General features: G+C 36.1%; 1 protein-coding gene across 1 annotated transcript; it reads left to right on the top strand.

Annotated features, from left to right (window-relative positions):
- Positions 1–7,309: 7,309 nt before the first annotated feature.
- Positions 7,310–12,567, top strand: NAP1L2 (nucleosome assembly protein 1 like 2). Its single transcript, XM_025867003.2, has 2 exons — positions 7,310–7,476; positions 10,048–12,567. Exon 2 carries the CDS (start codon positions 10,360–10,362, stop codon positions 11,746–11,748), a length of 1,389 nt encoding a protein of 462 aa, XP_025722788.1. The 5' UTR covers positions 7,310–7,476; positions 10,048–10,359; the 3' UTR covers positions 11,749–12,567.
- The last annotated feature ends 14,328 nt before the right edge of the window (positions 12,568–26,895 follow it).

Here is a 26,895-nt window from a genome sequence, read left to right as displayed (position 1 = left end):
ACCTGATTTGTCTTCCCTTGCAGGTTAAGGATGTCTTTTCCCTTGCTGGTTTTGGGATTCTTTCTTTATCTCTATATTTTAAAAAATGTAGTATGATATGTCTTGGTGTTGGCCAGCTTTTGTTGAATTTGATGGGTGTGTTCTGTGTTTCTTGGATTTTGATGTCTGTGTCCTTCCTAGATTAGGGAAGTTTTCAGCTATAATTTGCTCAAATAAACCTTCTGCCCCCTTTTTCCTCTCTTCTTCTTCTGATTCTCCTCTGATATGAATGTTATTATGCTTTCTGGAGTCACTGAGTTCCCTAAGTCTTCATTTGTGGTTCAATACTTTTCTTTCCCTCTCCTTTTCAGCTTCATTATTTTCCATAAATTTTATCTTCTATGTCACTGATTTGTTATTCTAATTCTTCCATCCTTGTTGTTATTACCTCCAGTTGGTTTTTCATCTCAGTTATAGCATTTTTTAATTTCAAACTGACTAGTTTTTAGTTCTTTTATCTCTGTAGGAAAGGATTCTCTTGTGTCTTCTAAGCTTTTCTCAAGCCCAGCCTGTACCTTTATGATTGTTGTTTTAAATTCTGGTTCAAGCATATTACTTACATCTGTTTTGATTGGATTTCTGTCCATGACCTCTTCATGTTCTTTTTTTAAAGATTTATTTATTTTAGAGAGAGAGTGTGAGTGGGTGGAGGGGCAGAGGGAGAGGGAGAGAGAAAGATAGAAAGAAGCAGACCCCCACTGAGTGTGGAGCCTGATGCAGGGCTCGATCTCATGACCCTGGGAACATGACCTGAGCCAAAATCAAGTCTGATGCCTAACCAACTGAGCCACCCAGGTGCCCCTATGTTCTTTCTTTTGGGGTTAATTCCTCTGTTTTGGCATTTTGTCTAGGTCCTTGTTTTTTTGTGCGTGTGTTATGAAAGCCTGTTATATTTCCTGCTCCTGAGAGTAATGGCTATATTAAGTAGAGATCCTGTACTGTTCAGGGCCTGACACTTCAGGAAGTGTTTCAGAGTGCACACTCTTCTGTTGTGTCTTGGCTGTTCTTTCCCTCAGGTCAGTCCTCTGTAGAGTTTCCCTTTGCCTGCAATGGGAGTGTTTGGACATTGTCCAGTGTTTGGCATTTTAACTAGGTGTGCTTTGGTCTGCTTGTTAAAATAAGCCTGATGCTATTTCCACTAGAGCTGAGGCTTTGTAGCACTCTATGATCAGTAAACTTTTCATGTGTGGGGGGTTTGTGCTGGTCTTCTGGGGGAGGGACTTGCTGCACTGTTTCACTGGCCAACTTGCCCTAGTAAAGATGCACCTGCAAGATGTAGTGGAGTGGGGCTTGGTGTAAGTGGCTCCAGCCTCCAGTAGGGGCGCTGTGTTGCTCACTGAAGTCCGTCTGTGCTGATAGGTAGGGGAGTGGGAGGGGGAATGGTATCTCATCTCTTGAGAGGGGATTTTTTGTCGGCCACTGTTCAGAAAGCCCTCATAGAAGAGTGAACAATCTCCCCTCTTGTGTCCCAGGCTTCCATCAGAACCCTGCTTTCACCCTGTCTGTGTCTGAGCTGTCAGCCTGCCTGGCAGTGCAGTACTCCTGTGTCTTATCTCAGGCATGTAGCTGGGTTTCAAAAGCTTCAAATTTTAGGGACCCTGAGTGGTGTGGACCCACACTGTTTCTCTGGGGGAGGATCTTTCTGTGCTGTGGCTGGTGCTGGTTTGTCCCAGAAAAGCAGTCACATGACCATGCAGGGGCTCAGAGTTTATGGTGAAGCACAGCCAAAAGCTGGCTTCCAGGTTAGCTGCCTTAAGCAGGTGCCTCTGCTGCTATGTAATTAATGGGATCACTCAGTGGCACTCACCATCTCTTTTTTCCTGAGAGTCAGTGCCACCTCTCCCAAATGCACTCCAAGAAGAGGAATTGTTTCTCCTGGTGTGATTAAGGAGATCCTGGATCCGAGAATCCAGGCATGCTGGGTAATCCCAGGCCTCTGCCCTCCTTCTCCACAGGAACACTACTAAGCTTGCCAGGCACAACCTTGGTGATGGTGTGGACTTCTAAAACTTTAGACTTTGAGCTCTGGTGCTTGTAAAAGCTTACCATAGTTGGCCCCTCTCCTTCTCCTTTTCCCAGTCAATAGTTTGGAGGGAAGAGTTTTTCTTGTACAATCCCCTGCATGCTGCTTTCTCTCTCTCTTTCTCTCTCACTCCTCTCCCTGTGACCAGGGGTCCCTCCCCTCCACAGCTCCTGCAATTCTTTTTTCCCCCAAAGTAACTCTCTGCAGCTCCTACCTTCCATGATGTCGCCATTTTTCTCCCTCCAAATGTGCAGTTTGTTTTTTTAGTCCTCAGATCGATTTCTTAGGTGTTCAGAATGATTTGATATTTATCTAGCTGTGTTCAAGGGACAAGGCAAGCATAGGGTCCCCCTACTACTCCACCATCTTAACTCCTCAACTGAAGAATTACTATTTTTTAAATAACCATATTACTCAAAGAGATTTATGGACTTAATGCAATTGCTACCAAAATCTCAAAGGTATTTTTTGAGAAACCGAAAAACCCATCCTGAATTTTTTATGGAATCTCAAGTTATTCAGAATACATAAAACAATACTGAAAAGTGAAGAATAATGTTGGGAGACTTACATTTTCTGATTTCAAAACTTACTACAAAGCTACAGTAATCAAAACTGGCATAAAAACAGACATATAGACCAATGTAATAGAATAGACAGCCCAGAAATATACCTTCACATATATTGTCAATTAATTTTCAACAAGGATGATAAGACCATTAAATGGGGGAAATTTTTCTTTTCAACAAGTGTTGCTGGGAAAACAAGATATTCACATGCAAAAGAATAAAGTTGGACCTTACCTTACACCATATACAAGTATTAACTCAAAATGGATCAAAGAACTACACTAGAAGAAAACTTAGGGGGAAAACTTCAAGACATTGGTTTGGCAATGATTTCTTGGCTATGATGCCAAAAATGTAGGCAACAGTAGTAATATAAAAAATGTTGACTTCATCAAAATTAATAACATTTGTACATCAAAGAAAAGCCACTATCAAGACAGTGAAAAGGTAACTTGCATAATAGGAGAAAATAATTTGAAAATCATATATCTGATAAAGAATTATCCAGAATACATAAAGAACTCCTTCACCTCACTACCAAAAAATTAAACAAACCAATTGAAAAGTAGGCAAAAGGTTTAAATAAGAATTTCTCTAAATAATATATACAAATGGGCAATAAACGCTTGAAAAAATCCTCAACATAAATATTTGTTGAGGGAAATGAAAATTAAAACCAGGGGCACCTGGGAGGCTCAGGTGGTTAAGCATCTGCCTTTGGCTCAGGTCATGATCCCAGGGTCCTGGGATCAAGCTCTGCGTTGGATTCCCTGCTTAGCAGGGAGCCTGCTTCTCCCTCTCCCGCTGCCTCTCCCCCCACCTTGTGCTCTCTCTATCGCTCTTGCTCTCTCAAATAAATAAATAAATAAATAAAATCTTTAAAAAATTTTTAAAAAGAAAATTAAAACTAGAATGAGATATGACTTCATACTCATTAGGATGTCTATTAAAACACACATGCATACAAAATTTTAGTGAGAATTTGGAGAAATTACAACTTTTGTTCATTGCTATTGGGAATCTAAAATTGTGTAGCCACCATGGAAAAGAGTTTAGACTTTCCTCAAAAAGCTACACATATAATTGCCATGTGATCTAGTAATTCCACTATTAGGTATATATCCAAAGAATTGAAAGCAGAGACTTAAACAAATACTTGCACACCAGACTTCTTAGCAGCATTATTTGCAATAGTCAAAGTTGGAAACAATCCAAGTATATTCAGATAGGTAGTTAAATAATTTTATTATTATCTTATTATCTATCATCTATCTATCTATCTATCTATCTATCTATCTATCATCTATCTATCTATCTATCATCTATCTATCATCTATCCATCTTTCTTTCTATCAAATTTAGCCATAAAAAGGAACGAAGTTTTTTTTTAAAGATTTTTATTTATTTATTCATGAGAGACAGAGAGAGAGGCAGAGGGAGAACCAAGCTCCCAAGGAGCAGGGAGCCCAATGCGGGACTCAATCCCAGGACCCTGGGATCATGACCTGAGCCGAAGGCAGACGCTTAACCATCTGAGCCACCCAGGCACCCTGGAATGAAGTTTTGATACATGCCAGAACATGGATGAACCTTGAAAACATTATACTAAGTGAAATAAGCCACATACAAAAGGACAAATAGTGTATAATTCCACTTATATGAGACACTTAAATTAGACAAATTCATGGAGACACAAAGTATAATAGAGATTACCAGGGCTTGGGTAGGAGGGAGTGAGGAATGGAGAGCTATTGTTTAATGGGTACAGAGTTTGAGTTTGGGATGATGAAGTTTTGGAAATGAATATTGGGGATGGTTACACAACATTGTGAATGTGCTTAATGCAACTAAATAGTACACTTATAAATGGTTAAATGATAAAATTTATGTGATATACATTTTACCACAATAAAACTACAATGACAGTACATTTTATAACATCAATTATAATAAAATATATAGGAATAAATTTAATAAAAGAAGTACAAGATTTGTTCACTGAAAATTACAAAACATTGCTGAGAGTAATTAGAGAAAACATAAATAAATGAAGAGAATTTCCTTGTACATGGATTGAAAGATACAATATTGTTAAAATACCAATTCTCAAATCAATCTATAGATTCAAGGCAATCCCTGTCAGAATTCCAGGTGTTTTGCTTTAGTTTTTCCTTTTTTTTTTTTTTTGCAGAAACTTACAAGCTGATACTAAAATACAGATAGAAATTCAAAAGACTCAGAATAGTCAAAACTTTTTAGGGAAAAAAGGAAAATGATGGAGGACTTTCACTCCCCAACAGCAACAACAAAACTTACTATAATGCTGTAGTAATCAAGACAGTGTGGTATGGGCATAAAGCTAGACATATAGATTAATGAAATTGAACTGAAAATCTAGAAATAAACACATATTTATGGTTGTGGCAAGTTTAAGGATTTGGGGGCTGATCAAAGAAAAGACAAGGAGACAAGATGGCAGTATTGCACAACAAGCTTTATTGGGCAGTTCTTGGAGCAGGGTTATATGAGAGGGTATATTCCTCACAGCAGGAGACCTTACACAGACTTGTCACTGGGCCATAATGCAGAAGGTGAAGTGGGCAAGGGAATTTTTAGGAGAGGTAAATCAGAGAGGGGGCTTAAGTGTCTAGGTAATGTCCTCCACTAGCAAGGTGGGCATTCCTTAGGTCAGAGAGCTCCAAAGAGCAGCAGCATTTTGGGATCTTTTATAGTTACAGGGTTTGTCTCATCTGCGGCTAGCAGATGTTGGGAGTAGTTTTGTAGGGTAACAGGCAAGCTCTAAATGGCCAAAATCATACTTACTGGGGCTATATTTAAAACAGATGTGTAAGAATTTGAGTTTGGTGCTGAGTTAAGGGCCCTAGCCTGTTATGAAGAATAAACATCATAGGGACTGATATACAGGGGCCATCTTTGGCTCATTTATATAACAAAGGTCAGCAGGTTTGTGATAAAAGTACCAAGGCAATTAAATAAGGAAAAGACAATTTTTTAAACAGATGGTGTTGATATAAATAAATATCCATATTTAGGAAGCTAAACACAGACCTTTAAGTTACACTATATGCAAAAATTAACTCAAAATGGGTCACAGGCCTAAATATAAGAGCTAAAATTATAAAACCTTTAGAAAAAAATCTTTAAGACCTTGTGTTAGTCAGGGATTTTTTAGTTATGACATCAAAACACAGTCCAGTAAAAAGTGATAAATTTGATCTCACTAAAATTCAAAACCTTTGTACTTCAAACACACAATCTTAGTTGGCATAAAAAGACATGCAACATACTGGTGGAAAATATTGCAAAACACATATCTGATAAATGATTTGTATCCAGAATATGCATAGAAGTCTTATACCTCAATAATAAAAAGATAGTCAAACCGATAAAATATGGGCAAAGAATTTGAAGGCATTATGCCAAATATATATATATATATATATATAGCCAATAAGCAATAAAAGGTCAGTAGAGAAATGTGAATTAAACCACAACAGGATACCATTCTATATTGCACCAGAACAGCCAAAATAAAAATGACTTGCACACAAATGTTCATGGTAGCATAATTCGTAGTAGCCAAAGTTGAAAACAGCCTATATGTCTATCGACTAGTGAAAAAATAAACATGGTGTGTTATATCCATACACTTAAATACTATTCAGCAATAAAAAGGAACCAACTATGGATACATGCTATGGCATAGATGAATCTCAAAATCTTTATTCTCAGTGAAATAAGCCAGACACACATGACTACATATTATATGATTCAATTTATATGAAATATTTAGAAAAGGTAAAGTTATAAAGACAGAATGTAAATTAACAGTTGCCTATGATGGGAGTGGGACGTTAGGAAGTATAGTGGGGATTAACAGTAAATGTTTATGAAATATCACATTGGGATGATGGACATGTTCTAAAACTTTTCCATGGCAGAGGCTGGTAAATTTAAGAAATCATTGAATTGTGCACTTGAAAAGGGTGAGTTACATGATATACAAAATATAACCCCATGGAGTTACTTTAAAAATAAACAATGTTGACATAAATATTATTGTACATGGCTTTTTGTGTATATACCTAAATGTGGAATTGTTGGGTCCTAGGAGAGGCATGTGTTTAAACTTAGCAGATGAGACACCTGGGTAACTCAGTTGGTTAAGTGTCTGCCTTCGGCTCAGGTCATGATCCCAGGGTCCTGGGATCGAGTCCCGCATTGGGCTCTCTGCTCCGTGGAGAGCCTGCTTCTCCCTCTGCCTCTGTCTCTCATGAATAAATAAATAAAATCTTTAAAAAAATAAATAAACTTAGCAGATAGTGCCAACTAGTTTTCCAAAGTTGTTACCAATTTACACTCCTAGTAGTAATATCTAAGAGTTCCAATTTCTTTACATCCTTGCCAAAGTTTCGAATTCTTAGTCTTTTTAATTTTAGCCATTGTCAGTTCTCCTTATGTAGTAATCACTTATTTGTGTTGCATATATATGTGTATGTTATACATATTTCACCTATTTTTGCTTAGTGCTCATCTTACTGACAATATTGTTTATGTTTTTGTTTGTTGTTTTTTTTAACATTTTTTTATTGTGGTTAAATGTACATAACATAAAATTTATCATTTTAACTATTTTTAGGTGTACAGTTCAGTGGCATTAAGTACATTCACATTATTGTCCAAATATCATCAACATCCAGAACATCTTCATTTTTGTGAACTGAAACTCTGTATGCATTCAATAAAAATTCCCATTCCTTCCTGCCTCCAGACTCTGGCAACCACCATTCTACCCTATGAATTTGACTGCTTTAGTTACCTCATGTAAGTGGAACCATAAAATATTTGTCTTTTTGTGCCTGGATTATTTCACTTAGCATAATGTCTTCAAGGTTAATCCATGTTGTATCATGTGTCAGAATTTCATTCCTTTTTATGGATGAATAATATTTCCTTTGTATGTATGTACTATGTTTTGTTTATCCATTCTTCCATCAATGGACATTTGGATTGTTTCCACATTTTGGCTATTGTGAAAAATGCTTCTATGAACATATGAGTGTAAAAATATCTGAGACCCTGCTTTCATTTCTTTTGGGTACATATCCAGACGTGGAATTGCTGGGTCGTGTGGTAATTCTATGTTTATTTTTCTGAGGATCCACCATATTGCTTTTTACAGCAGTTGCACCATTTCACATTCTTTAGCAATGCGCAAAGTTTCCAATTACTCCATATCCTTGTCTACACTTGTTATTTTCTGTTTTTATTCTTCTGATAACAGCTATTTTAATGGGTGTGAAGTGGTATCTCATAGTGGTTTTGATTTGCATTTCCCTAATTAGTGATGTTGAACATCTTTTCAGGTGCCATTTGTATCTCTTCTCTGTAGAAATATCTATTCAAGTCCTTTGCCCATTTTTAAACTGATTTGCTTGTTTCTGTTGTTCTTGAGTTGTAGGAGTCCTTATGTATTCTGGATATTAATCCTCTATCAGATATATGATTTGTATTTATTTTCTCCCATTTCATGGGCTGCCTTTTAACTCTGTTGATAGTATTTTTTGATGAACAAAAGTTTCTAATTTAAAGAAGCCCAATTTATCTATTTTTTCTTTTGTTGCCTATACGTTTGGCATCATATACTTTTGTTTTAGGCAATGAAATACATCATTCCCTTTGTGGTTTCTGTGACTGCATGTATGACTAGGATGTACTCTTCGATCTTAAAATTAGATGACATATTTTCTCTTTTAATAATTTGGTTTAACTACATAATATATTTAAATAACAAAGGATTTTCTTCTAAAATTAATTTTTGGAAACTACTAAAGGACATTGGAATATGGTAGTGACAGGGGAAAGTTTATGAAAGAGTTTATCTCAGTTTTGTTTTTAGAAAACTCTAGCCTAAATGCAACACATATATAGACATGTTAGAAAGAAAAGGACCAAAATGTTCACATTGGTTCTGTCAAGGTTGTGAGATTACTAGTGATTTCTGTTATACTTTAAAATTTTCCTTATTTTCCAAATTTTTAAAAATGAGCATGTGTTGAATTTATTGTCAGAAAATTACAAGGAATGTTGCAACTTCAGAACCAGAAAAGAAACTTGGAATGAGATGGACTCATAACAAGGGAACTACCAGACTGATACCAAAGACTGAAAACTGAATTTTGTAAATACTGTGATGGTATACAGTACACAGAGATAAAATAAGTAAAAAGAAAACTACCTGTATACTGAAAGAATCTGTAAAGAAGTACAATATGTAAACAGTGTTTATCTCTGTGATAATAACACAATGCAAATTGTTTAAATCTGGGAAATAGTTAAAAATTTAAAAGTTGTTCAATTCATAAACTATCAGCATTGGAAATATGGACAATAAATATCATCAATGATTCCTATTCAGAAGATATTTTCAAATGACTGCATAGCATTCCATCCTGTATCATGTACTTAACCATGTCTTTAATGCTGAAATTTAGATTATTTTCAGTAACTCAAAAGTGTCAAGCAAATGCTATGATTTTTTAAATAAATATTACTTTACATTTGAACATTTCTTTTTAAAATTCCCAATGGCTTGAGAGCCAGTATCCAAAAAGAGGAAGAGACAAGTCAGTATTAGGAGTGACTGATAAGACTGGTTTATTGTCTTGTGTGTTCACTTGTCAGTTGGATACAGCACTTTGGATCTTCATCACGGGCCCTATTTCACCCGAACCCTCATCTAACCACCTCTTTTGTCCCCCCTCCCACCCCAGGAAATGTTAGGAGGCATTTCCAATTTAAAATTACTGCTCACTTACCATATAGCTTGTGGAAAATACAGTAAAAAACAAAATATAGACTATTTAAATCACTGACAATTACTAAGACCAAGATTGCTAATTTTTTAAAAAGTGTTTTCCCTTTTAGTCTATCTTTATAAATACCCCCGCCCCCACCTCTCCTCTTTCCAGAGCCTGGGGCTAAAATCAAAGGGACAGATTTAGGATGGGTGGATGTCTTGTCCTCTGGCCTTGTCCGACATTTTAGTTAGTTTTTTTAGCTTTTTTTTTTTTTTGCTATTATAATACCAGTTACAAATTGAGAGACTAAACAAATAAAACCTAGGTTTCTGAAAACTCGGGAGGGGGTTGGAGGATAAGTGAGAGGTGGATGAATCAGCTATATTAGAGAACCTGGGAAGGTGAGCAGAGTTGGAAAACTTGCTAGATCTAATAATTTATTGGCTCAGGACTTGTCAATCACCCAGCCCAGCAAATGAGATTAGAGCAGAGTCGTAGGGGAGGGAGGGAGTGACGCAGCCAACTCTTTGCCGGGAGAAAATCTAGTCAAGAGACAGCTGCGTAATCATATTGCGGCACCGTTTTTTTCTTGCAGCAGCTGCTGCTTGGGAAGGGTCCGCCCACTGCAGCTCTCTGCAGTCTCTGGCTCGCTCTTCCAAGACTGACCATCGCCACTCTTTGCACTCAAGCCCTGGCTACGGTTGCCTCTGTCCGCTTCTCACAGCATCAGCACAGCCTTCATCCCGGCAGCAGCCTCCACCGTTACTCCCGCAGCCCAGACACTACTGCCCGTTCCACCTCTGCCCCAGCCACCGCCGCTTCTGCTATTCCGGTGAGTCTTTCCCTGCGAAGGCCAGGTCTCCTTATCTTGGCGGTAGCCACCTTACGCGTTACGGTCCTTTGAAAAATGGCCGAGTCAGCCGACCACAAGGAACTGTTAGAATCTAGTCAAGAAGAGGCTGGTAATAAGGTAATGATGGAGGGACCCGGGGAACAGCCGGAGCGCAGTGAAGATGTCGCAGCTGGGCCTGGAGATGATAAGGAGCGCGGTGAAGAAGCCGCCGCTGGGCATGGGGAAGAAGGGGGAAAAGGTGAAGATGCTGCTGCTGGGTCCGGGGAAGGCGGGTTAAAAGATGAAGATACTGATGAGGATTCAGACCGTCCAAAAGGACTTATTGGTTATCTTTTAGATACAGACTTCGTTGAAAGTCTACCTTTGAAAGTTAAGTACCGTGTGTTAGCCCTCAAAAAGCTTCAAACTAGAGTGGCCAATCTAGAATCCAAATTTCTGAGGGAATTTCATGGCATTGAAAGAAAGTTTGCTGAAATGTATCAACCCTTATTGGAAAAAAGACGTCAGATCATAAATGCAATCTATGAACCTACAAAAGAGGAATGTGAATATAAATCAGACTCTGAGAACTATGATGATGCGATGTATGATGAGGAAGAGATGTATGGTAATGAGGAGGGCCTGATGCATGAGTATATGGATGAGGATGATGGTTATGAGGGAGATTATTATGATTATGCTGTTGAGGAGGATGGTGACGATGACGATGACGATGATGATGATGATGACATTGAGGCTACTGGAGAAGAGAATAAAGAAGAGCAGGATCCTAAAGGAATTCCTGATTTTTGGCTGACTGTCTTAAAAAACGTTGACACACTCACTCCTTTGATTAAGAAATATGACGAGCCTATTCTGAAACTCCTAACAGATATTAAAGTGAAATTTTCAGATCCTGGTGAGCCTCTCAGTTTCACACTAGAATTTCACTTCAAGCCCAATGAATATTTCAAAAATGAGCTGTTAACAAAGACTTATGTGCTGAAGTCAAGGCTGGCATATTATGATCCCCATCCCTATAGGGGAACCGCGATTGAGTATTGCACAGGCTGTGAGATAGATTGGAATGAAGGAAAGAATGTCACTTTGAAAACCATCAGGAAGAAGCAGAAACACCGGATCTGGGGAACAATCCGAACTGTAACTGAAAATTTTCCCAAGGCTTCATTCTTCAATTTCTTTACTCCTCATGGAATCAGCTCAAATGGAAAAGATGGAAATGATGATTTTTTACTTGGTCACAATTTACGTACTTACATAATCCCAAGATCAGTCTTGTTTTTCTCAGGTGATGCACTTGAATCTCAACAGGAGGGAGTAGTTAGGGAAGTTAATGATGCAATTTATGACAAAATTATTTATGATAATTGGATGGCTGCAATTGAGGAGGTCAAAGCCTGTTGCAAAAATCTGGAGGCAATAGTGGAAGACATTGATCGCTAAAAGCAAAGTGTACTTGGCCCTAACATTAACTGCCCTAGATCGTTACTCAAGATATAAGAAGTTAATTACAGTCTTGTGTTCTGAATTTTTTCTTGTAGTGTCACTTAAAACATAGGTCTCAGAAGTATAAGGGAAATTTAAATACTAATTCATTTGATCTTGCATTTTAGTAGTAGAATGCTTTCAAGAAATGTAAACTGTGGTAGATGATTTAAAATATTAATATAGTGTTGTGTAGTTGAATCCTTCTAAAGTCCTTTTATCATGTAGCTATTAGTCTGTGGCTGTGAATATTATTGGAACTGCTAAATGAGATCAACATTTATTTGGAAAGAAAATCTTGGAGAACCAACTCAAGGTTTTCTGCTGTTGTTGTTGTTTGTTTTTTATATTTGTGTTTTCTTAGTCCTTTATCTAGAGGGTTTAATTCTGTTGTACCTGCTTCATTTTGCAATAAAAATGCAGTAGAATTTAAAATTTGAATGCTTAAGAAGCCTGCATATGGTTAAGAGTTTCAGGCAAAACCACATTTATTGTTAATAACAGCTTGTCCATAGGTTCTTTGTATTTTATGTGACCATGATAAATAATAAAACTTAGTTATATTGAGGTTGGTGTTTATCAGTGAAGTGTTAATCACAGTACTCTCAAGGGATCGCCACATATTGTTGTGTAATTTTGTAAACTGTAATCACAGTGTATAATTTCTCTTCCTATAGTACATTTAATCATTCATTGGAAGTAATCATGTTACCATTTTGAAGTTTTTTTTTTATGTTCTTTCACTGCAAAATAAAATAAATAAAAATTTCAGAGTGTTTCCTGTTTTAAAACTGATCTTTTTTTCTCATGAAAGTATTATGTTCATTGGAAAACATCTGGAAAATACTAAAAAACACATTAATTAAACCAAAATCCACATACCCACTCCCCAAAGATAAGCACTGTTAATGTCTTGACTTATTTTCTATTATTTTTCTGTGTTTAAATATGCATGCAGATTTACTAGCACTATACTTAGATGTGCAAAGAAACTATCAGATTTTTTTTAACTAATCTAATTTTAATCCTGAGTCCACTTTCACACCCCAAGTTTTCAGGGAAACAAAAATCTCAGTTTTAATCCAGTAAATTTGCTGCTATTTCATAATTTAAACACTGTTATAAATAACAGGCTCCTGTATGTTAGTCTATATTTCAGATTTACCTACCCTTCCACAATGTCATCTAGATGTAGAGGGGCTTATATTGTTTTATGACGTTGGTGGGGGAGTGCACTGACTGGGGAAATAGGATGTGGTTGGTTAGAGAGCTGATTTGTCTCAGAGCTGACACTGCCTTCTTCACATGTGGAAACCCAGAGGTTTGGCTTCCCATTTTGGCAGACTCTGAAGGTCACATCTATCCCTCTGGGAAAAATGGAATTTTTAAATCCCTTCCAAGCCATGTGAGATCTGAGAGCGGCTAGGAAGTGCTAACTGTGTCTCGTTATTGCTGCCTATCCACTCTTCCATCCCAGGTGATTGTGATGTGATCCCACAGAATTATAAGATGAAAGTGGAACAAAAGCTCTTCTGCTTGTGACTTATTCCTCCATTATTGAACATGCCTCCTTCGGATTTTGGCTCACAGAGGTAAGTTTATAACACCTCCCGATTTTCTTATCCCTGTCTCATCTTTACAATCAACTGAGGAGGATGATAGGGGCGTTTTCTTTCCGTTTCCTATCTGGATAGGACCCTCCTCTAATATGTCTTTCTCCCAGGGACAATGGTAAATGCTCACTTGCTTTTCTCTGGGGTTGCAATAGTTGACAGGGTATAGGGAAATAGAAACAACTTAGTATTATAGGGGAACTAAATTGGGAAATACTTCCAATATATGCTTGATAAATATAACATTTTCATACTCTTCACCACCCTCAATCTTGACCTCTTGAATTCCTGACCCTCCAACACCCAACAAAACAAAGATTGGGCCTCTTTTAATTGTAGTTACTGTTACTGTGCATTAAAAATCAGAAACATGGGTGTATCTCTCCCTCTATTTTACAGAGGGGGCTAGGCATCTTGAAGTCCCTTCTGTCCCTTTCTCTAGCCTCCATGAGATAGAGCAGTAAAACTGCTTCTGACCTTTGCTTTATCCCTCATGTCAGTGGTGTCTAGCTAAAGACCATCAAGGACATACCCATAGTTGAACAAGGACATGCCCAAGTTGAACATAGTTGAATAAGTTGAACATACCCATAGTCTCCATCATTGCCATGAGAGAGCACACATCCTAGGGAGACACTGTATGTTATCAGTAAGTAAGTGTTAGAAAACATTGCAGAATTTGGGCTTTGGTTGTGTATTTGGTGGAGGTTCTGTGGAAGTGGGGGTTTACTCTATATTATAGGACAATTTAATGGTTGGTAGTTCAATAAATCTCATCCATAGGAAGGAGAGACTAGAACAAGGATACAGCTGTAATTGGTAAGGAGGTCATAGCCATTCATTTTAGCTAGAATGGCAGTGGTGTTTGGTATTTTGTGAGTGACACAGTGACCTTGTTTTTGTGCTTAGACTAAATTAGGTGGCCTTACTTTGTCTCATTTTATTACAGTCCCAGGATAACCTTGTTTGAGGTTGGTATTCTATGAGATGGTTTATATCCAATAGAAGAATAGCATGGCCTAGCTGTGTGGACCAGGCCAGTTTCCTAATGTCAGGGACTGCTTTTTATATTTCCTTCTCTTTCACCCCTTCTCAGGAATGAAATTTGAGGCTGTCATCACTCCCTTAGCTTGTGTTGGGATGGATGTTCATTTGATTTGGGTTTAGACTAGTGTAAAGGAACCTTAGGCTTCGAGGGTAGGCCATAAGTTTTAGCCCACATACTAGGATTTAGTGCCCAAGTGTGACTAAGAATAGGATTTTTACCTTAATATTTTTATAATTGTTCTTAAAAAAATGTATCATTTATACAGTCCTGAAAGGGTTGTTGAGGTGGCTATCGGGCCTTGTTAGAAGTTTGGTATTTCCCGGGAATATACTGAAATACCTAAATACAATAAAATTCATTTTTTGGGTACATAATTTATAGTGTAAATTGTAGTATTTAGTATTATATATCATATAGTAGAGTGGTTAGTCTTTGAAGCCAGGCTGCTTAAGTTCAAATCCAAATTTTGTAACTTATTAGTCGGGTGACCTTGTACAAGTTACTTTATATGTCTTAGTTTTCATATCTGTAAAAATATAATAATTGCATATCTACCTCATAGATTATTATGAAGATTTAATTGATTTATATCAAGTGCTTGAAATATGCATGGCACATAGGGAGTGCTGTATAGGTGTATCTATGTTATTTTATTACTAAGTTTATATCTGTGAAATATTCAAAACTGGTATACAGTAAAGGTGCAGTAAATTTTTATTAAATTCTTAATAATTGTCCTTGTAATTTGTTTTCTAATTTACAAAAAGTGAAAGAATATACTCTGCATTTTAATAACAAAATCTCCAGGATTTCTGCAAGTATTAAGGAAGCTAACTGGCAAATTTAGCAGCAGTACTTAAGATACTGACAATCCTGGTTAATGATGAGGAAAATATAGTGACTATGGTGTTACTTCCTCACCACTGAATGCATTCATTATCTTCGTAGCTGTGTACACCAAACTCAACACTCACCACAGGCCATTTGTTCACTGGCCAATGGTGCATTATTAAATTAAAATATTTGGAAACCAGAGAAAAATAGAATACAGAAAATAAGAATCATGAAATTATATATCATCCATAGGTACATAACAGATTTTATTTTTTAGTTACACAGATATGTGCAATGTGTAGCTTATTATTTTAAAGCATATAATCTTTAAAAAATAATTATAAAGAATAAGTTTACATGGAACACATTTCTGAAATATATTTTCTCTGAAATTTTTTTTTGCCAAATAATGCAGGTTTTCAAGTAAAAGAGAAAAGAATGTCCCAAAGTAAACAATCTCAGCCTGTTTTTTTAAAACTACTCTAATGATCCATCTGTTGACCTGTTCTCAGGGTGTTTTAAGACAATAAAAACTCTGCAGGTCATGCAGCCAACGGGTAATCACTGCCCTACATTCTGCATGTGCACACACCTCCTCACTTCTGGCTCTGCAGAGGTTTGTGTGTGCGCGCGCGCATGTGTGTGTTCACGTGCGGTCCCGCATGGGATGGGGTAAAGTGGGAAGGAAGTTAGGGGGGAATGGTCATTTGTCATAAAGGACCCTAGCCCCGGTGAAACTTCTCTATCAGGGCGTGTGCGAGAGCACATGGGGGCGGGGGAGACAGGGCTTAATCATCATGGAGGCCGCTACTGTATGTCTCCTCTTCGGCCTTTGTGCGCGCGGTCGTGCGTGCGTGCGTATGTGCGCGCGCGCGTGTGCGCGCATGCTGGTCAAAAGGAATGGGTGAGTCGTCTTCCCGGCTCCGTTGGTTTACGAAACCATATTGTGTGTGTAATAGTGCCTGTGCCGGTAAGAAGAAAGGCAGTTCTGGCCGAGGCATACCCGGGTGGGGTGCTGTCTGTGGCTTTGAAGGAGGTCGGGAATGGAGGCGCGTTCTTCCACGTTGAAGTCAAGGTCGACTTTTCTGTCTGCTAAAGCGAAGGTACCCAGAGGGAAGGCAATGATAGGTGGCAGCGTGGAGGGAGGGTCCTGGCGTGGTTAACATTTGATCTGACCCACACCTGGGGGAAAGGGAAACTTAAGTGGATGACAAGAGGAGAGTCCCAGAATTGGACAGTATGGGAGGTTTTGATTTCAAATACCTGCAGAATAGATATCCTTTTGGTTGATGAAGTACAATGGCACCTTGGGCCCAGGACAGATTTGGGTCAAGCGTATATAAATACAGGTATGTACATCTATACAAGAAGTAGTGTGTATAAAAGGAGTATTACTGGTTCTGACACCTACTGAATACTTCAATGTCAATACTAGTGTAGGCGTATTTGGTAGAAGAAATCAGTCTGTAATATGTTAATCATCTGTTTGCGATTCACTGCTTCTGTAAAGTGCAGAATCTGTGTATTAATTTAAACATACAAAAGGTTCAGCATTCCAATCGATTGTATCACTTGACGTGAGAAAAAACCTTTCCAACCAGTCTTATTTGGTAAGATTGGTGTTGAAATAAAAATTTCACAAGGCAATTTCATGAAAATGGTGAAAGATGGCTGTATTTTTACATTTTCTATTTCACATTAACATGCTCTCAGACTCTTTCATACACACACACAGACACACACACACACACAGCTGGATGATCCAGAGTGAGAGGAAGCTCATGGTCAGAAGGATTCACAACAGGTGGAACCAGTATGGAGTGTTTTATCATTTGATATTTCTACATCAGCTATCAAGGTGAAAGGAGGTAATAAATATTGACATTGTGTCTATGTATGTGCATGCTTGCATCTGTGCATGTATGTGCATGTTTTAATGCAGAATATTTCAGTAACAAGTAGAAATGATATTTACACCATAATCTTTGTTGTCCAAAATATCACCTAGAGTTTGCCAGGAGTCCTGTGGATAAGGGAAGAGTGAGTGGTTTGTGATGAGTTCCTTTTCTCACTGTGATGAGGTACTTTCTATTTTACAGCTTAGAGGAATTGAAAAGGTGCTTATACTTACTAAGATACATATTAGCCAATTTAAGATATTTGCATTTCATGGTCAAGTATTAAACTTGCATACTCTTTCTCTATGTTAATGTGGCATTTTAGAACATTTCAGAATTACGTTCTCACTAGAGTTTGGATCAGGGTGGTTATCTCCATTTTTCAGATGAGAAATCTGAGATATAGACGTGATTTGCCAGTACCATTCAGTTAGTGGTGCAAGAGTTCATATCTGATCTCATTGCTCATGCTCTTCATCACGCTATGCTGCCTTCAGTGAAACTGATGATGAATGTATTGCTAGTTTGCTTAATATCAAAATGCCTCTACCCATATTAAAGCTGCTTGGTACTAGCATAGGAATAGATATTAACATATTCCTTTGTCAGATGTGTTACCTCATTGATTTAGAATATATGGTAACAGCTAGGCTGAAGGTTTTTTAGAAAACTCCCTACTGTAGTTTAACAATGTAAAAGTATTACAGGAATGAAATCTCATTTTCCTTTAAATATTCTATAGTTTAGACTTTGCTAATCTGACCTATTCTTGCATGGGTTTAATTTAAATTTATTGCTGTTTTAAACCTCAAGTTTTAAATCTTGGTTCTTGTTCCTATTGTGGAACTTGTGATCTGAGTCACCAGTTTCCATATCTATACGATGGAGATAATTAGTAGTGCCTAGGTCATAAGATTCTTTTGATGATTCATTGTGATAATGACTATCCAGCACTTAGCACAATGTCTGGCACATAGCAAGCTCTAAAACATTAGGTGGTTATTATTATAATAATCATTTTCACTTCTTAGGATTGTCATGGAGAAATAAAATCATAAGATTGGTTTGGTACATAGTAAGGGTTTAATAAATTATAGCTACTCTTTTATAGCTTTATATCCCTGAGGTGATCACAAACAAGAGGATTTGAGGTCATTTTCTTTTGTCATTTTCTCTTTTTTAAAATTTTTTATTTGAAATAATGAGACTCACAGGCAGGTACAAAAATAGAACAGAGTTACATGAGCCCTGTAGATTTATGCTTTTTGACAGATTTTGGAAATTTTCAGCTTTTATTTCCTTGAATATTTTTTTCAGTTCCACACCCTTTCTCCTCTTTTTCTGGGGCCTGAATGATATGATGTTAGATCTTTTATTATTGTTATAGATGTCATGGTTCTGTTCATTTTTCTTCAGTCTATTTTCTCTTTGTTGTTCAAATAGGGTCAATTCTATTTATGTGTTCAAGTTCACTGATTCTTTCCTGTCATATGCATTTTGCTGTTGAACCCATTCAGTGTATTTGTTTTATTTATTTTATTTTTTCAACTTTATTTCTATTTGGTTCATTTTTATAACTTCTGTTTCTTTGCTGAGATTTTCCCATATTCATTTGTTTCAAGAGTCTTCATAATTCCTTGTTGAAGCATTTAATCATAATTGCTTTCAAATACTTACCAGATAATTACAATATCTGAGTCATGTTGATGTTGGCATATGTTGATTGTTTTTACTCATTCAAGTTGTGATTTTTCTGGTTCTTGATATGATGAATGGTTTTTTATTATACCCTGGACATTTCTAGTATTATGTTATGAGACACTGGTTCCTATTTAAATCTTATATTTTAGCAGACAGTCAACCTGGTTAGGTTCAATGTGCAGGTGTTTTTGTTTTTTGATGACCTTGACAGTTTTGAGGAGGAGAATCAGTCAGGTACTTTTTAGAATACCCCTCAATTCCACTGTGGTTGTACCATTTAATGAGGGTTTCAGTTTCTCTACATCCTCACCAATACCTATTATTTTCTGTGCTTTTTAAAAATAATAGCCATTATAATGTGTGAAGTGGTATTTCACTGTGGTTTTGATATGAATTTCCCTAATGATTAGTGATGTTGAGAATCTTTTCATATACTTCATTACCATTTGTATATCTTCTTTGGAGAAATGTTTATTTAAATCCTTTGCCCATTTTTGCATTGGGTAGTTGTTGTAGGAGTTCTTTGTATATTCTGTATATTAATCCCTTACCTCAGATCTATAATTTGCAAATATTTTCTCCCATTCCATGGATTGCCTTTTAACTCTATTGATGGCATTCTTAATGCACAAAAATTTTAAATTTTGATGAAATCCAATTTATTTACATATTCTTTTTTTCCTTGTGCATTTGGTGTCATAGCCAAGAAATCCTTGCCAAAGCCAATGTCATGTGGCTTTTCCCTTATATTTTCTTCTACAAACTTTAGGATTTTAGCTTTTACACTTAGGTATTTGATCCATTTTGTGTTAATTTTTGTATATGATGTAAGATATGGGTCCAACTTTATTCTTTCTCATGTGGATATCCAATTTTTCCAATACCATTTGTTGAAGACTGTCCTTTCTCAATTGAATGATTTCAGCATTTGAAAAATTTGACCATTTTTACAAAGGTGTATTTTTGAGCTCTTTATTTTATTTTATTGGTCTATATGTCTGTCTTTATGCCATTTTCACACTGTTTTGATTACTCTAGCTTCATAATAAATTTTGGTATCAGGAAGTATGAGTCCTCCAAAAGTGTTCTTCATTTTCAAGATTGTTGGCCTACTCAAGATCCCTTGAGATTACATATGAATTTTAGGATGAATTTTTCTATTTCTACAAAATTGTAGTTGGGATTTTGACAGGGATTACATTAAATCTGTAGATTGCTTTGGGTAGTATTTATATCTTAACAATATTGATTCTTCCAATCTGTGAACATGGGATGTCCTTCCATTTATTTCTGTCTTTAATTCTTTTAGAAATTTTTTGTAGTTTACAGTGTACAAATCTCTCAACTCCTTGGTTAAGTTTATTTTGTTTATTTTTTATTATTTTCAGAGGTAGAATTTAGTAATTCATCACTTGCATATAACACCCAGTGCTCATTACATCAAGTGCCCTTCTTATGGCCATCACCCAATTATCCCTTCCCCCCACCGACCTCCCCTCCAGAAACCCTAGAGTTTAGCATCTCATGGTTTGCCTCCCTCTCAATTTTCGTTATTTTATTTTTCCTTTCCTTCTGCTATGTTCATCTGTTTTGTTTCTTAAATTCCACATATGAGTGAAATCATATGGTATTTATCTTTCTGTGACTGATTTCACTTAGCATAATACCTTCTAGTTCCATCCATGTCATTACAAATGACAAGATTTCATTCTTTTTGATGGCTGAGTAATATTCCATTGTGTGTGTATACACACCACATCTTTATCCATTCATCAGTTGATGGATATCTGGGCTCTTTTCATAGTTTGGCTATTGTCAACATTGCTGCTATAAACACTGGAGTGCATGTGCCCCTTCAAATCACTATGTTTGTATCCTTTGGATAAATATCTAGCAGTGCAATTGCTGGGTTGTAGGGTTGCTCTATTTTTAACTTTTTTGGGAACCTCCATACTGTTTTCCAGAGTGGCTGCACCAATCTGCATTCCCACCAACAGTTAAGAGGGTTCCCCTTTCTCCTCATCCTTGCCAACATCTGTTGTTTCCTGACTTTTTAGCCATTCTGTCTGGTGTGAGGTAGTATCTCATTGTGGTTTTGATTTATATTTCCCTGATGCCGAATGATGCTGAGCATTTTTTCATGTGTCTTTTGGCCATTTGCTTGCCTTCTTTGGAGAAATGTCTGTTCATGTCTTCTGCCCATTTCTTGACTGGATTATTTGCTTTTTGGTGGTTGAGTTTGATAAGTTCTTTATAGATTTTGGATACTAGCCCTTTATCTGATAAGATATTTGCAAATATCTTCTCCCATTCTGTAGGTTGCCTTTTAATCTTTTTGACTGTTTCTTTTGCTGTGCAAAAACTTTTTATCTTGATGAAGTCCTAATAGTTTATTTTTGCTTTTGTTTCTCTTGCCTTTGGAGACATGTCTAGCAAGAAATTGCTGTAGATGAGGTCAAAGAGGTTGCTGCCTGTATTCTTCTCTAGGATGTGGCTGAGGTCAAAGAGGTTTCTGCCTGTGTTATTCTCTACGATTTTGATGGATTCCTGTCTCATATTTAGGTCTTTCATCCATTTTGAGTTTGTTTTTGTGTATGGGTGTAAGAAAGTGATCCAGTTTCATTCTTCTGTTATGTGGCTGTCCAATTTTCCCAAAACCATTTGTTGAAGAGACTGTCTTTTTTCCATTGGATATCCTTTCCTGCTTTGTCAAAGATTAGTTGACCATGGAGTTGAGGGTCCATTTCTGGGTTCTCTATTCTGTTCCACTGATTTATGTGTCTGTTTTTGTGCCAGTACCGTACTGTCTTGATGATTACAGCTTTGTAATACAGCTTGAAGTCTGGAATTGTGATGCCTCCAGGTTTGGTTTTCTTTTTCAACATTCCTTTGGTTATTCGGGGTCTTTTCTGGTTCCATACAAATTTAAGGAATGGACAGATCATGTAAGTAGATTAACAAGGAAACAAGGGCTTTTAATGACACACTGGGCCAGATGGACTTAACAGATATATTCAGAGTATTTCATCCTAAAGCAGCAGAATACACATTCTTCTCAAATGCACTTGGAACATACTCCAAAATTGATCACATACTGGGTCACAAATCAGGTCTCAACTGGTACAAAAAGATTGAGATTATTCCTTGTATGTTTTCAGACCACAATGCTTTGATTGATTTTCTGATGGTGAACCACCATGGCATTCATCAGTTAAATCCTACTTGGTCATGGTATATAAACTTTCCATATGTTATTTAATTTGTTTGTTAGTATCTTGTTGAAGGATATTTGCCTATAATATCTTTTCATGTCTTTATTTGACTTTGTTAACAGGTAATGCTGACCTCTTGGAGTTAGCAAGTGGTCTTTCCTCCTCTACTTTTTTTCCCCTAAGAGTTGTTTGAGAGTTGGTTTTAGTTTTTCTTAGAATATAGTGGTAGAAATCACCAGTGAAGCCATCTGGCCATGGAGTTTTCTTTGTTTGGTGAGGTATAATTGCTGAACTCTATTGAGTTTTGTATTTCTTTTTGAGTCAGGTTAGGTAATTTATTTGTTCCTAGGAATTTGTCCATTTCATCTAGTTTATTTAATTTGTTGGTGTATAATTGCTAATCATACTTTCTTATAATTAGTATATTTCTATATAATTAGTAGTGAAGTCCCCACTTTATTTCTCATTTAATTCTTTTTTTTTAATGTGGTCAGTCTACCTAAAGGTTTGTCAATTTTGTTTATCTTTTCCAAGAAACAAGTTGGCTCTCATTAAAGAATAATTGACATACAGTATTGCATTAGTTTCAGGTGTCCAACAATAGTGATTCAGTGTTTATATACATTATGAAATGGTCACCATAATAAGTCTAGTTATCATCCATCAAAATACAAAATTGTTAGGATATTATTGATGATATTTTCTTTGCTATGGATCATATCCCATGTCATATTGACTTTCTAACTGGAAGATTGTACCTTTTACTCTTTTCACCTATATCATCCATCTCCTCTCTCTCCTCTTCTGGCAAATGTTAGTTTGTTCTCTATATCTATGAGTCTGTTTCTGTTTCATTTTGTTTGTTCTGTCTTTTAAATTCCATGTATAAGTGAAATCATGTGGTATTTGTCTTTGTCTGACTTATGTCACTTAACATAATACCCTCTAGGTCCATCCATGTTGTCACAAACAACAAGGTTTCATTCCATTTTATGGCTGTGTAATATTCTGTCATATATCTATACCACATCTTCTTTATCCATTCATCTGCCAATGGACATTTAGGTTGCTTCCATATCATAACTATTATAAATAATGCTGTGATGAACAAAGGGGTGCATATGTCTTTTTGAATTAGTGTTTTTGTTTTCTACAATATCTAGAAGTGGACTTGCTGGATTGTATGGTAGTTTTTTAATTTTTAATTTTTTGAGGAACATTCATTCTATTTTCCATAGTTGCTACACCAGTTTACATTCCCAAAAACAATGCACAGGTTCCCTTTTCTCTATATCCTCACCAATACTTGTTATTGCTTATCTTTTTCTTAATAACCAATCTGGCAGGTATGAGGTTATTTCTCATTTTAGTTTTGATTTGTATTTCCCTGATGATTAGTGATGTTGAGCATTTTTACATGTACCTGTTGGCCATATCTGTGATTATTTGGGAAAACGTCTCTTCAGATCTAGTGCCCATTTTTTTAAAAAAAATTGGATTGGATGATTTTTTGATACTGAGTTATATGAATTCTTCATATATTTTGGATATTAACCCCTTACCAGATATATCATCTGTGAACATCTTCTCTCATTCATTAGGTTGTCTTTTTATTTTTCTTTAAGTTTTTTTTCCTCTGCAAAAGCTTTCTAGTGTGATGTAGTCCCGTTTGTTTATTGTTGCTTTTGTTGTACTTTCCTGAGGAGACATTAAAAAGTATCACTAAGACTGATGTCAAAGAGGTAATTTTCTATGTTTTCTTCTATGACGTTTATGGTTTCAGGTTTGGCCCTTAAGTCTTTAAAATTATGTTTATTTTAGCACATGATGTAAGAAAGTAATCTGGGAACATAATACAGCATTTTTCTGAAGGTTGCTTTGTCTCTTTGGGTCTTGTGTGGTTGCATACAAATTTTAGGATTACTTGTTCTAGTTCTGTGAAAACTGCCATTTACCAATTTTGGTAGGTCTTGCATTGAATCTGTAGATTGCTTTGGGTAGTATGGACATTTTAATAATACTAATTTTTCCAATCTATGAGCATGGTTTATCTTTCCATTTACTTGTTGTGTTATCCTCAATTTCTTTCATCAGTGTCTTAGTTTCCAGAGTACAAGTCTTCTACCTCCTTGGTTAAATTGATTCCTAGGTATTTTATATCTGATGTAATCATAAATTGGATTGTTTTTGATAGATCATTATTATTGCATAGAAAAGCAACAGATTTTTGCATATTTAATTACTTAATTTGTATTTTGCGACTTTACAGGATTCACTTATTCTAATAGTTTTTTAGTAGATGCCTTAGTGTTTTTTACATATAGTGTCATGTCATCTGGAAATAGGGCCAGTTTTACTTCTTTTTTTTTTTCTAGTTTTACTAATTCCTTTCCAATATGAATGACTTTTATTTCTCTTTCTGGCCTAACTGCTATTGCCAGGACTTCCAATACTATGTTAAAAAAAAGTGGCAAGAGTGGGCATACTTGTCTTATTCCTGATCTTAGAGGAAAAGCTTTAGCTTTACGTTAGCTATTGTTTTATCATACATGACCTTTATTATATTGAGGTACAGTCCCTCTATATCATTCCCTCTATATCCACTTTGTTAGGAGTTTTTATCAGAAGTGGATGTTGAATTTTGTCAAATACTTTTTATGCATCTGCTGAGATGACCATATGATTTTTATCCTTTGTTTTGTTAATGTGGTGTATCACATCAATTGATTTGTGGATGTCGAACTATCCTTGCATCCCTGGAATAAATTGCACTTGATCATATTATGTGATCTTTTTAATGTATTGTTGAATTTGGTTTGCTAATATTTTGTTGAGGATTTTCACATTTATGTTCAAGAGGGATGTTGGCCTGTAATTGTCTTCTTTTGTAGTGTCTTTGTCTGGATTTGGACAGGGTATTGCCAGCCTTGAAGAATAAGTTTGGAAATGTCCCTTTCTCTCCAATATTTTGGAATAGTTTGAGAATGATAGGTATTCAGTCTTCTTTAAATGTTTGGTAGAATTTGCCTGTGATGCCATCTGGTCCTGGCCTTTGGTTTGTTGGGAGGTTTTTGATTACTGGTTCAATTTCATTACTAGTAATTAGTCTGTTCAGATATTCTATTTCTTCATGATTTAGTCTTAGAAGATTATATGTTTCTATGCAATTAATCTGTTTCTTCTAAGTTGTCCAATTAGTTGGCATATAATCATTTGTATTATTGTCTTATAATTTTTTTGTATTCTGGGGTATCAGTTGTAACTTCTTTTTCATTTTTCATTTTATTTATTTAGGCTCTTTATTTTTCCTTGATTAGTCTGGCTAAAATTTTATCCTTTTTTTTCAAAGGACCAGGTTTTAGTTTCTTTGAACTTTTCTATTTTTTTGTCTCTATTTTGTTTTATTTTTAAAAAGATTTTATTTAATTATTTGACAGAGAGAGAGTACAAGCAGGGGGAGCAGCAGGGAGAGGGAGAAGCAGGCTCCTGCTCAGCAGAGAGCCTGATGTGGGGGCTCAATCCCAAGACCCTGGGATCATGACCTGAGCTGAAGGCAGATGCCTAACCGACTGAGCCACCCAGGTGCCCCTTGTCTCTATTTTTTAATTCCTGTTCTGATCTTTATTATTTCCTTCCTTCTACTAAACTTAGGCTTTTGTTCTTCTTTTTCTAGTTCCTTTAGTGTAAGTTTAGATTGTATATTTGGGACTTTTTTTTATTTCTTGAGGTAGGCCTATATTGGTACAAACTTCCCTCTTAAGACCGCTTTTGCTGTGTCCCATAGATTTTGGAATGTTGTGTTTTCATTTTCACCTGTCTCGTATTTTTTTTTCCAGTTTTCTTCTTGTAATTGAAGTCAAATTTCATACAGCTGTGGTCAGAAAGATGCTTGATAAGATTTCAGTCTTCTTAAATTCATTGAGACTTGTTTTGTGGCCTGACATATGATCTGTCTTGGAGAATTTTCCATGTGCCCTTGAGAAGAATGTGTATTCTGCTGTTTTTGGACAGATTGTTCCATATATATTAAGGCCATCTGGTTTTATGTGTCATTTAAGGGCAGTATTTCCTTATTAATTTTCTGTATTGATGGTCTATCCATTGATGTAAGTGGGGTGTTAAAGTCCCCTATTATTATTGTACTTCTGCAATCTTCTTGTTGGATTAATCCCTTTATCATTATGTAATGCCCTTATCTGCCTCTTACTGCAGCCTTAGTTTTCTATATATTTTGTCTGATATAAGTATTCCTCCTCCAGCTTTCTTTTTGTTTCCATTTGCATGAAATATCTTTTTCCATTCCTTCATTCTCAGTTGTTGTGTGTCTTTAGATTGGAAGTGAGTCTCTTGTAGGCAGCATTTAGATTTTATTTTTTCATCCATTTAACTACCCTATGTCATTTGATTGGAGCATTTAGTCCACTTACATTTAAAGTAATTATTGTTAGGCATATATTTATTGCCATTTTGTTAATTGTTTTCTGTTATTTTTATAGTTCTCCATTCCTTTCTTCTTCTCTTTCTCACTTCTCTTGTTAATGATGACTTTCTTTATTGTTATGTTTGGATTCCTTTCTCTTTGTGTTTGTGTATCTATTATATATTTTTGGTTTGTGTTTACCATGAGGTTCATATGCAACAAACTATGTATATAGCAGTCTATTTTTAGTTGGCAGTTACTTAAGTTTGAATGCATTCCAAAGGCACTACATCTTTATTCCTTCTCACTATGCTTTATATTTTTGATGTCATGTTTTACACCTTTTTGTATACCCCTTAACTAATTATTGTAGATATAC

This window comes from Callorhinus ursinus, unplaced genomic scaffold (assembly GCF_003265705.2).
Source record: "Callorhinus ursinus isolate GAN/ISIS: 27379988/994484 unplaced genomic scaffold, GSC_fseal_2.0 scaffold40, whole genome shotgun sequence".
Classification (NCBI taxonomy): domain Eukaryota; kingdom Metazoa; phylum Chordata; class Mammalia; order Carnivora; family Otariidae; genus Callorhinus; species Callorhinus ursinus.
The sequence above is the reverse complement of the archived record's forward strand: the minus strand, read 5'-3'. Positions and strand labels throughout refer to the sequence as shown.